This window comes from Ranitomeya imitator, chromosome 1 (genome assembly GCF_032444005.1).
Source record: "Ranitomeya imitator isolate aRanImi1 chromosome 1, aRanImi1.pri, whole genome shotgun sequence".
NCBI lineage: Eukaryota > Metazoa > Chordata > Amphibia > Anura > Dendrobatidae > Ranitomeya > Ranitomeya imitator.
The window spans coordinates 492,321,642-492,334,735 of NC_091282.1; the positions used below are offsets into that span (position 1 = coordinate 492,321,642).

Sequence of the window (13,094 nt, forward strand, 5' to 3'; positions counted from 1 at the left end):
CCCCAACAAAACCTGCAAGAGAAGAAAAATGACTTTTATTATACTCACCTGCAGGGCGGTCCGGTCCGATGGGCATCGCTGGTCTTGGTCCGGCGCCTCCCTTCTTCTTACGATCCCCATCCTCCTACTTGCTTCGTGTGGATGACGCATCCCTTCGTCATCCACACAGCCTCCTCGGCACAGCGCTCCTGTGCAGGTGTACTTCTCTGTACTGTTGAGGGCAGAGCAAAGTACTGCAGTGCGCACGCGCCAAGGCTCTTTGACCTTTCCCAAAACCTGCGCAGGGCAGAGAAGTGCGCCTGCACAGGAGAGGAGAGTGCAGAGGAGACATGATGAAGGGACGTGGATCAAAAGATGGGAGGCGCTGGACCAAGACCAGCGACACCCATCAGACCAGACCGCCCCGCAGGTCAATATAATAAAAGTTATTTTTCTTCTCTTACATGTCGGGTTGGGGGCAGATATACAGTATTATAGAATGCTGTATATCAGCCCTGAAAGGTGATGCCCTTATCTCTTATTTTCCATCTATCTTCACCATTCTCTGGCATTTTGAAGCCAAAGCAGTCAATTAAAGAGGTGAGAGCATGGAGATAGAGAGAACACAAGCTGGTGAGAAAGTGTATATAAATTATTGGGATAGTACGCCTGATGTCAGTACCCCCGCTGTGATGCGAGCTCCGGCGGTAAGATTATTATACGTTCATAAGCGGTCTGCTTATTACACAACAAAAAAGGGTGTGTAAATCAAGTCTTATGTTAAGCACTGTTAAAATGTTGTATATTGTAAACTTTTCCAGTTACAGGGGTTTTCTGGAAATGGAAAGAAAAAGTGATTAATTTATTTATAATACATGTTTTAATTAGTAAAAACATAAGGAAACAAGAGCCTTTAGATGCCAAAACATAAGAAGAAATTGACTAGTGTAAGGCCACCAAGTATAGAAAATATGACTTTATTAATATATAAATATATAGGCCAAACACACAAATACACTACATAAAAACAAGAAAACAAACTGGACAGGTCTACAGAATGATGATGCAAACTGGCAGGGGCCGGCAATCCATAACAAGAAAGGACGCTCACAAATGTATAGCAAGCACACATACCTGATGCATAATAAATATCCGACTAAGTGTCATATAGCACAGTATGTATGGATAACAGAGCAGCCTAATAAAAGTCCACTGAAATACTTTTCCCAGCACTCTCCACTTCGTGACGTCGGCCTGGATGATTGGGCGGTGCAGGCTCATCATTCTGTAGACCTGTCCAGTTTGTTTTCTTGTTTTTATGTAGTGTATTTGTGTGTCTGGCCTATATATTTATATATTAATAAAGTCATATTTTCTATACTTGGTGGCCTTACACTAGTCAATTTCTTCTTATGTTTTGGTTATGTTTTGGGATCTAAAGGCTCTTGTTTCCTTATGTTTTTCCTATAGTTCTAGCGGAGTTTTCCTCTAAATATGGTCACGCTATTATATCAGTTCTGGTATGTTATTATATGTTTTAATTAGTATATCACACTCATTTTGTCCAAGCCACAACCTTTTGTTACACTAAATTAAACCAATCTTAGAATGTTACTTGGACAAGTGCCTGTAAGCATGCACAGTAAAAAGATCTGACCTTTTCCTTTATGTGTAGGAAGATGTGGATACTCTGAACTAATAATGTAGATGCCACTTGTTCAAAGTAAAGAAGAGGCTGCTTACACTGCTGTCCACCCTGTCTTTCTGATCTTTATGGGAGATACCAGGGACGCTGAAAAAAGAAGAGGCTGCTCACACTGCTGTTCACTTTGTCTGATCTAATACCGGAGATACCAGTGGTACTGAGGTAAGAAGAGGCTGCTCACACTGCTGTCCACTTTGTCTGATCTAATACCGGAGATACCAGTGGTACTGAGGTAAGAAGAGGCTGCTCACACTGCTGTCCACTTTGTCTGATCTAATACTGGAGATACCAGTGGTACTGAGGTAAGAAGAGGCTGCTCACACTGCTGTCTACCTGATCTAATACTGGAGATATCAGGGATGCGGAGGTAAGAAAAGGCTGCTTACACTGCTGTCCACCCTGTCTTTCTGATCTAATATTGGAGATACCAGGGACGCTGAGGAAAGAAGAGGCTGCTTACACTGCTGTCCACTTTGTCTGATCTAATACTGGAGATACCAGAGGTACTGAGGTAAGAAGAGGCTGCTCACACTGCTGTCTACTGTCTACCTGATCTAATACTGGAGATATCAGGGATGCGGAGGTAAGAAAAGGCTGCTTACACTGCTGTCCCCTGTCTATCTGATCTAATACTGGAGATACCAGGGACGCTGAGGTAAGAAGAGGCTGCTCACACTGCTGTACACTTTTTCTGATCTAATACTGCAGATACCAGAGGTACAGAGGTACAAAGAGGCTGCTCACACTGCTGTCCATCCTGTCTGTATATTCTAATACTGGACATACCAAGGGAGCTGAGGTAAGAAGAAGTTTTTCACACTGTCTTTCTGATTTAATACTGGTGATAAGGGTCCTGAGGTAAGAAGACACGGCTCTCACTAACGTCCACTCACTTTGTCTGATCTATTACTGGAGAAACAAGGAGTACTAAGGTAAGAAAAGGCTGTTCACACAGTTATTGACCTTTTCTGATCAAATACCAAAGATACCTGGGATGTTGAGGTAAGAAGAGGCGGCTCACACTAATGTCCTCCCTGTCACTCTGATCTAATACTGGAGATACCAGGGACGCTGAGGTAAGAAAAAGGCTGCTTACATTAATGTTCTTCGTGTCTTTCAGATCTTATACTGGGGATACGAGGAGAGCTGAGGTAAGAGACTGCACACACTGCTGTCTACCCTGTCTTTCAGAACCCTGAGCAGTTGCGGAGACCAGGCAATAGCCTATACCATGTATTTTCACGTTTATCTCGTGCACACATTGTTTTTTTTCCTCACTGAATTGGAACACTGCTGCGCTTTTGCAAACTTCATCATGTCACTTCTTTCAGTGTTTTGCAGCATTTTGGCACCCATAGAAAGCCATGAGCAAGTACAAAGATGCAGCAAAAAATGCAGGCATCAGGTTTTGCTGTTTTTTGTGTGCAATAACTGAAGGACGTTGCATCATGTTTTTTTTTTTTTTTTGAGGGGGGGGGGGGATTAAACTTTATCAGCTTGCACGAGGGATAATAAAAACATAGCCAAGAAAGCAGCAAAACCTGCTTTTTGTAAGCAACTTCTTTACTGCCAAGAGAGCAGGTTTTGCCAGCAGAAAAAAACGCAACAGGGTTCGCTGAGTGTAACAAGAAAACAACCATTATAATATACTGCAATGATTAGCTGCCTAGATAAAACAAGTGTGATTTGCTAATTAAAGTTATTTTGGAATTTACTTAGTGACAATTTTTTTTCCTAATCCCACAGAATCCCTTTCATGGCAGCATGAAACTGTATTCTGAGCACATCCATGACATTTGTGTACATGTAGAATGTTCACCTGCGAGTCCTGGTTTTAGGCCGGGCTGTCTGTTTTTCTCATACATTTTTAGCATGAAGCTTGGGATTCCAGCTACTGCTTTGCCCTGGTCAGACCTTATAATGCCACCTCTCAGGGCATTATGATATATACCACGTGGCATGGTGCTCATTTCCTGTTTCACCAGTGAGGAAAGGAACTCTTCATATGCTGCAAGCAGAAGACATTTTATTTGATTAGTACGATGGAGAAAAGCGCTAATGACTTTATATTACAAACATGAAATTACCTTGGGTACCATAAAAGCCTATTTCATAGTACTGAAGGTGCAAGCTCTACTAAATGATGTTTATAACAGCTTCATCAACAGTAATAACTAAATAGAAAATCAATTAAGGCGTAAGCCCACAGGTGTAGAAAATTGTACCTCTTAAATTGTGTGCCTCTATGCAAGTTATTTACTAGACTGGAATTAAATATTTGCAGATTAATTATCCACATATGAAATTTTGTTTCAAAAAATGACTACTAAATTTATGGTTACATTAAACATTAACTGAAGAGTGCATTCAAACATTAAGGTTGTGCTGACGGACATGTGAAATCTGAGAAAAGGGAACAATATACAAGGGCATTCTAGTATTGTGCTGGGCGCAGTTTTGGCAATGGCAAAGAACAAAAGGGTTCAAAAGTTCATCAGCTAAAGTATCAAGTTTGGCAAAGTAGGGAATATTGCAGTGGTTGCCTTTAAAAGAAAAACATTAAACTATATTTAAAAGGACATTAACCTCTTAAGAAATGGGCGATTTTTCATTTCTGCGCTTTCAGTGTTTCTTCCACTTAGGCCAGCGTCACACTCCGCGTATAAAAATACGGTCCGTAATTTACAGCCGTAATACGCAGAAAAGTCCCCAAAATAGTGGTCCGTATCTCATCCGTAGGCAGGGTGTGTCAGCGTATTTTGCGCATGGCATCCTCCGTATGGCATCCGTACTGCGAGATTTTCTCGCAGGCTTGCAAAACCGACATACGGACATACAATGGATCCATGTTCTCAAAAAATCGAAAAAACAAATACTTTCATATATATATATATATATATATATATATATATATATATATTTCTATAATATAACGCTGGGAGTGTCACGCTGTCCGAAGCCTTTATAGACTGCGCAAGCGCCGGCGCAGTCTGAACAGCACAGAGTGACGCTCTCAGGAGATCGCGGTATGCGTAAACACTGAACGCACACCGCGATCTCCAACGGAGAGGCAGGGAAGCGCCAGGAGGGTAAGTATAGCTATATTCACCTGTCTGTCCCGTTCCAGCGCTGCGTGCGGCTCCATGTCCCGGGTCCTCTGCCTGTGACGTTCACAGTTCAGAGGGCGCGATGACGCGCTTAATGCGCGCCGCCCTCTGACTGAACAGTCACAGCCAGAGGAGCCGGAAAACGGAGCGGGACGCAGCGCTGGAACGGGACACACAGGTGAATATAGCAAGTGTCGGGGGCCTGAGCTAGCGGCGTACCGGCACCTGACCCCGACAGCACGCCGGTGTCCCCGCCTGCTCAGGCCCCCCAGCACTCGGAGCCCAGCGACGATAGGCGAGTATGGTATTTTTTATATTTATATATATATATCGCAGCAGCATACGGGGCATACACTATGGAGCATCTTATGGGGCCATCAACCATAATGGAGCAGTGTACGGAGGCATATACTATGGAGCATCTTATGGGGCCATCAACCATAATGGAGCAGTGTACGGGGGCATATAATACTATGGAGCATCTTATGGGGCCATCAACCATAATGGAGCAGTGCACGGGGGCATATAATATGGAGCATGTTATGGGGGCCATAAACCTTTATGGAACAGCGTACGGGGCATATACTATGGAGCATCTTATGGGGGCCATAAACCATAATGGAGCAGAGTACGAGGGCATATACTATAGAGCATCTTATGGGGGCCATAAACCATAATGGAGCAGTGTACGGGGCATATACAATGGAGCATCTTATGGGGGCCATAAACCGTTATGGAGCAGTGTACGGGGCATATAATATGGAGCATCTTATGGGGGCCATAAACCTTTATGGAGCAGTGTACGGGGCATATACTATGGAGCATCTTATGGGGGCCATAAACCTTTATGGAGCAGTGTACGGTGCATATGGATGGGAGCAGCAAATTACAGAACGGTGGCGCAGGATGGGAGCAGCACATGACAGAACGGGGGTATGTGTTATGATCTGGTGGCCTTGGAGCAGCATGAGACGTACTCTGGAGAAGGTGGTCCCTGTACTGACCGCAAACCCTGAACTAGCAGCGCAACTAGAAGTAGCCGTGGGGGGTACCTAACACTCCCTAGACCCCTCGACACAGCCTAAGAACTAACTACCCCTAAAGACAGAAACAGGAAACCTATCTTGCCTCAGAGAAAATCCCCAAAGGATAGATAGCCCCCCACAAATATTGACTGTGAAAGGAGAGGGAAATAACATACGCAGACATGAAATCAGGATTTAGCATAGGAGGCCATAGTAGCTAAAAAGAAAGAATAGAACAGAGTACTATGCGGTCAGTATTAAAACAGTAGAAAATATCCACCACAGAAAATACAAATCACCACATCTGACTAAAGACATGGAGGGTATATCTGCATCTCCAGAGACACGGCTTGGCTGCAAAAAATCCTTCACAGACAAAGCTGGACAAGACCAAACAAGAAAATGCACAGCAATATAAGGTCCACAGCAGGTGGACAGCAAAAACAAAGCCAGGACTTATCTTTGAAGAAAGTTAAGTAAATAAGGCAGCACACTGCAGCGCTAGAACATAAAACTTGAAATACGAAATTTGAACTGCATTACTGCACTAGAAATATGAAAAATGAGAGCTTTTAGCGCATAAAAATGGCCAATTTTATGTGTACCTGGTAGCCCCTTTACGGCATCTCTCTTATACCAGGTCCTACGCTTGCCTTACCTCGCTGAGAATAAACGTCTCCATCTGAATGGGTACATGTGAAACCTCTTCCAAGACTAAAATTCTCTCTCTCTATGGAGGGGTATTGGACCTGCTGTAATTAAAACACCTGTAGGCTAGGAGGCGGAGTGCACGATCAGAAGGCTAGAGAATACATTTCAAAAACCTGACCTGCACATCCAAACATAGACTCAGTGTGAACAGGTGATGAACCTAGAGTCGCCAACTCGTATATAGTTAAGTAAATAAGGCATTTTTGAAATGTTATCTTTGAAGAAAAGCACAGCAAACAGGAGAGACCAGAAGGGATGAGAATCCTCCAAAAACAATGGACAACTGGCACTGACTAAAGGATAAAGCAGGACTTAAATAGCCCAGCCCAAATTGCAAAAAATGGATACACCTGATAAATGCTGCGATCCAACTACCGCAGCACTACCACTCATAACCACCGGAGGGAGCCCAAGAGCAGAATTCACAACAGGCATGTCAGGATGGGAGCAGCACATGACAGAACAGGGGCGCAGGATGGGAGCAGCACATGACAGAAGGGGGGCGCAGGATGGGAGCAGCACATGACAGAACGGGGGCGCAGGATGGAAGCAGCACATGACAGAACAGGGGCGCAGGATGGGAGCAGCACATGACAGAACGGGGGTACAGGATGGGAGCAGCACATGACAGAACGGGGGCGCAGGATGGGAGCAGCACATGACAGAATAGGGGCGCAGGATGGGTGCAGCACATGACAGGATGGGGGCGCAGGATGGGAGCAGCACATGACAGGATGGGGGCGCAAGATGGAGCAACACATGACAGGATGGGGACGCAGGATGGAGCAGCACATGACAGGATGGGGACGCAGGATGGAGCAGCACATGACAGGATGGGGACGCAGGATGGAGCAGCACATGACAGGATGGGGACGCAGGATGGAGCAGCACATGACAGGATGGGGATGCAGGATGGAGCAGACCATGACAGGATGGGGGCGCAGGATGGGTGCAGCACATGTGAGAATGGGGGCGCAGGATGTAGCAGCACATGGGTAAATCTGACAGGGAGAAGGACTTGGGGATCCTAGTTAATGATAAACTTACCTGGAGCAGCCAGTGCCAGGCAGCAGCTGCCAAGGCAAACAGGATCATGGGGTGCATTAAAAGAGGTCTGGATACACATGATGAGAGCATTATACTGCCTCTGTACAAATCCCTAGTTAGACCGCACATGGAGTACGGTGTCCAGTTTTGGGCACCGGTGCTCAGGAAGGATATAATGGAAATAGAGAGAGTACAAAGGAGGGCAACAAAATTAATAAAGGGGATGGGAGAACTACAATACCCAGAGAGATTAGCGAAATTAGGATTATTTAGTCTAGAAAAAAGACGACTTAGGGGCGATCTAATAACCATGTATAAGTATATAAGGGGACAATACAAATATCTCGCTGAGGATCTGTTTATACCAAGGAAGGTGACGGGCACAAGGGGGCATTCTTTGCGTCTGGAGGAGAGAAGGTTTTTCCACCAACATAGAAGAGGATTCTTTACTGTTAGGGCAGTGAGAATCTGGAATTGCTTGCCTGAGGAGGTGGTGATGGCTTCAAATTTATGTTAAGGACCTATAACTTTGCCCTTCAATTCGCTAAACAGACCTACTTTACCACTCTGATCTCCTCACTATCCAACAACCCCAAGAAACTTTTTGACACCTTTCACTCCCTCCTCAGGCCAAAAGCACAAGCCCCTATCACAGATATTTGTGCTGGTGACCTGGCCTCCCACTTTATAGAGAAAATAGACAATATCCGTCAGGAAATCCGCTCCCAACAGCTAAGTTCAGTGACTCCCATCCCTCCCCTCATTGCCCCTGGCTCACTCTCCACATTCGATCCCATCACAGAAGAAGAAGTCTCCAAGCTCCTCTCCTCTTCTGACTACATGCACTACCGACCCCATTCCCTCACATCTCCTCCAGTCTCTCTCTCCAGTTGTCACAAGTCACATAACTACAATCTTTAATCTCTCCCTCTCCTCTGGCATTTTCCCCTCCTCCTTCAAACACTATCATTACTCCATTACTAAAGAAACCCACCCTCGACCCATCCTGCACAAACAACTACAGACCGGTCTCCAATCTCCCTGTCATCTCTAAACTCTTGGAGCGCCTGATATACTCCCGCCTTACCCGTTACCTCTCCACTCAATCCCTCCTAGACCCTTCACAGTCCGGTTTCCGCCCCCTACATTCAACAGAAACTGCACTCATCAAAGTGACCAATGACCTTCTGACAGCAAAACGTAATGGTGACCACTCTCTGCTCATTCTTCTCGACCTTTCTGCAGCTTTTGACACTGTTGACCACCCTCTCCTTCTCTCTAGGCTCCAGTCACTAGGCATTAAGGACACTGCTCTCTCCTGGTTCTCCTCCTACCTTTCTGACCGCTCCTTCAGTGTTCTGTTCTCTGGCTCCACTTCATCTCCTCTTCCTCTCGCTGTCGGGGTACCTCAGGGCTCAGTCCTTGGCCCTCTTCTGTTCTCTCTCTACACGGCCCCAATTGGACAGACCATCAGCAGATTTGGCTTTCAGTACCATCTTTATGCCGACAACACACAACTATATACGTCATCCCCTGACCTTACCCCCGCTGTACTACAGAACGCCACTGACTGTCTGTCCGCAGTCTCCAACATCATGTCCGCTCTCTATCTGAAACTCAACCTCTCCAAAACTGAACTTCTTCTGCTCCCACCATCTACTAACCTCCCTAAATCTGACATTTCCCTCTCCGTGGGTGGCACCATAATAACACACCGGCAGCAGGCGCGCTGTCTGGGTGTTATGTTTGACTCCGATCTCTCCTTCACCTCCCATATACAATCTCTTGCCCGCTCGTGCCGCTTACACCTACAGAACATCTCTAGAATCCGCCCTTTTCTCACCATGGAGACAGCTAAAACCCTCAGTGTCGCCCTGATCCACTCCCGCCTGGACTACTGTAACGCTCTATTAATTGGCCTCCCCCTCACTCGACTTTCCCCTCTCCAGTCCATCCTTAATGCAGCAGCCAGGGTCGTCCATCTGGCTAATCGTTACTCGGACGCGTCCGCTCTTCGCCAGTCGTTACACTGGCTACCAATTCATTACAGGATACAATTCAAAGTACTTGTTCTCACCCACAAAGCTCTCCACAGTGCGGCACCCCCTTACATCTCCTCCCTCATTTCTGTCTATCAGCCTAACAGACCACTGCGCTCTGCAAATCACTTTCGATTAACCTCTGCACTAATCCGTACCTCCCACTCCCGACTCCAAGACTTCTCCCGTGCTGCGCCAATCCTCTGGAATGCTCTACCACAAGATATTAGGACCGTCCATAATTTACATAGTTTTAGGCGCTCACTCAAAACACATTTGTTCAGAGCGGCCTATCACGTTCACTAATCAAAGTTATGTTATGTTTGTGTGTGTGTAGCCCATTCACTATCCCCATCTATTCCCCACCCCCTGAAGATGGCTGGACCATGATTGTAAATACATCACTGTAAATACACACCTGTACTTTGCATCTCCCCCACCTCATTGTAGATTGTAAGCTCTCACGAGCAGGGTCGTCTTATTTTGCTTTAATTATTGTATTGTTAACGTTGTTACTTATGACTTTTGTGTTTGAAACTGTTAAACTGTAAAGCGCTGCGGAATATGTTGGCGCTATATAAATAAAGATTATTATTATTATGGCGAACTCAGTCGAGGGGTTCAAGAGAGGCCTGGATGTCTTACTGGAGCAGAACAATATTGTATCATACAATTATTAGGTTCTGTAGAAGGACGTAGATCTGGGGATTTATTATGAAGCAATATAGGCTGAACTGGATGGACAAATGTCTTTTTTCGGCCTCACTAACTATGTTACTATGTTACATGACAGGATGGGGACGCAGGATGGAGCAGCTCATGACAGGATGGGGACGCAGGATGGAGCAGCACATGACAGGATGGAGACCATATACCAATATAAATGCTCGCCACCCGGGCGTAGAACGGGTTCAATAACATATATATATATATATATATATATATATATATATATATATATATATATATATATATATATATATATATATATATATATATCATACAGCGCTAGATGGCTTAAAAGCCGGTAATTCAGAAAATATTCTGAAAAGTTCCCAGGCTCGAGTTCATATGAGGACATCCAGCAGAGGGCGCCTCACTGCAACTGAAGGTAACTACAGGTCATTGACCTATTTTCCATTCATTCCCTGGGGTTTTACTGGCATGAGCACAACTGCATTAGCAGAGCTCCTGCTTGTAAAATTAGTTAACCCCTTCAGATGGATTTACAGCGTGGGACGAGACTGATCATCGGAAGGTATGGGATATTGTTGCTTTTTTATTTTACCTTTTTTACAGAGCGAGGGTCTTCAGGTGGATTACCAGTCTAATAAACTATCCCAACAACCTGTGTTTTTATTTCATTAAAAGACTTTGTAATAATGTGTGTGTGTGTTTTTTAACCATTTCAGACAATTGGATTAATAATGATAGGTGTCATAATTGACGCCTCTCCATTATTAATCTGGCTTAATGTCACCTTACAATAGCAAGGTGACATTAACCCTTCATTACCCCATAACCCACCACTTCATGGGAATGGGAAGAGAGTGGCCAAGTGCCAGAATAGGCGCATCTTCCAAATGTGCCTTTTCTGGGGTGGCTGGGGGCAGATGTTTTTAGCCGGGGGGGGAAATATCCATGGACCCTCTCCAAGCTATTAACATCTGCTCTCAGTCACTGGCTTTACCATTCTGGCGGAGAAAATTGCGCGGGAGCCCACGGCAATTTTTTCCGTGATTTAACCCTTTAAATTAATAGCTACAGCGCCCAAATTTTGCACATACACACTACTAACATTAGTAGTGTGGAATATGCAAAAAAAAAAGGGATATGAGATGGTTTACTATATGTAAACCATGTCTCATATCATGTTGGGTTTGGGAAGGAGATCGCAAAAGCCGGCAATTCAATTACCGGCTTTTAAGCTATCTAGCGCTGTATGAAATATTAATATATATATACATATATGTCTCACTGGCTTTTCTGTAGAACACCGCTGCGTATTTCTCGCAAGTCACACTGCTGGTCCGTGTGTAATCCGTATTTTTCTCGCCCCCATAGACTTTCATTGGCGTATTTTTTGCGCAATACGGTGACAAACGCAGCATGCTGCGATTTTCTACGGCCGTAGAACAACATATAATACGGATCAGTAAAATACGGCTGATAGGAGCTGGGGCATAGAGAAGCATTGTACCGTATGCAATCCGTATTTTCAGCACCTCTCTTATGTCCGTAAAACACGGTAGTGTGACGCCGGCCTTATTCCGAGGGCCATATCCCTTATATTTGTGTCGACATAGTCATGTATGGGCTTGTTTTTTGTGGCATAAATTGTACTTTTGAATGACAACCTTTCATCATATGAAGTACTGAAAAGCAGGAACAAAATGCTTAGTTTGTCGAAATAGCCCAAAAAGTGCAATTCTGCAAAAAAAATGTATTAATATTATTATTATCATCATCATTTACAGAGTTGATTTCAAGGTAAAACTGACCTGGCCGTACAATTATACAGATACAAAACATGTAAAGTTTTTGTTTTATTTAAGTGGTGAAAAAAAAAAAAAAAAAAAGTTTTTTTTTTTTGCTTGTGTTGCCATTTTTTGAGAGCCATAACGTTTTCAATTTTTGGGATATGGGGTTATGTGAGGGCTTGTTTTTTGTGCCCTGAGCCAATGTTTTTATTGATATTATTTTGGGGTACATACAAAGTTTTGACTGCCTGTTATTAATAATCTTTATTTTTATTTTTTTTTATTTTTATATATAGCGCTAACATATTCCGCAGCGCTTTACACACATTATCATTGCTGTCCCCATTGGGGCTCACAATCTAAATTCCCTGTCAGTATGTCTCTGGACATACTGACTTTGTGTTATTACACATTTTCCTGATAAAGCGGCTGAAAAACTGCAATTCTGATGTTTTGATTTTTTTTTCTCATTACGCATTTTACGGATTGGATTAATTTAGACTATTTTAATAAAATGGACTTTTACGATGCATTGATATTAAATGTGAAGTTTTTTGTTTCTTAATTTTTAATGGGTAAAAAGGGAGGTCATTTGAACATTTATATAATTTTTTTCAAAATATATTTTTTTTTTACTTTTCACAGTATTTTGTTTGTCCCCTTAGGTGACTTGAACCTACCGTACGTTTCAGATTATCAGACGCTCCGGGTTATAAGACGCACCCCAAATTTTGAGGAGAAAAATGGGATTTAAAGAAAAAAAAAATAAAGTGGTGGTGGCTTCTAATAATCCACGCATCCTATTGCTTACCGGGGATGGTGGCTGCGGTTAACCCCTTCATGACCGGGGGATTTTTAGTTTTTCCGTGTTCGTTTTTCGCTCCCCTCCTTCCCAGAGCCATAACTTTTTATTTTTCCGTCAATTTGGCCATGTGAGGGCTTATTTTTTGCGGGACGAGTTGTACTTTTGAACGACATCATTGGTTTTAGCATGTCGTGTA

The 13,094-nt window shown here is 43.9% G+C and overlaps 1 protein-coding gene across 2 annotated transcripts in view; it reads right to left on the bottom strand.

Moving 5' to 3' along the window:
• FOCAD (focadhesin) overlaps positions 1–13,094 on the bottom strand; it is a 458,830-nt gene that overhangs the window by 191,037 nt on the left and 254,699 nt on the right. For both annotated transcript variants that reach the window (XM_069765982.1, XM_069765975.1), the window contains one exon: positions 3,504–3,692. In XM_069765982.1, the coding sequence (XP_069622083.1) occupies positions 3,504–3,692 (189 nt within the window). The remainder of the gene's footprint in view (positions 1–3,503; positions 3,693–13,094) is intronic.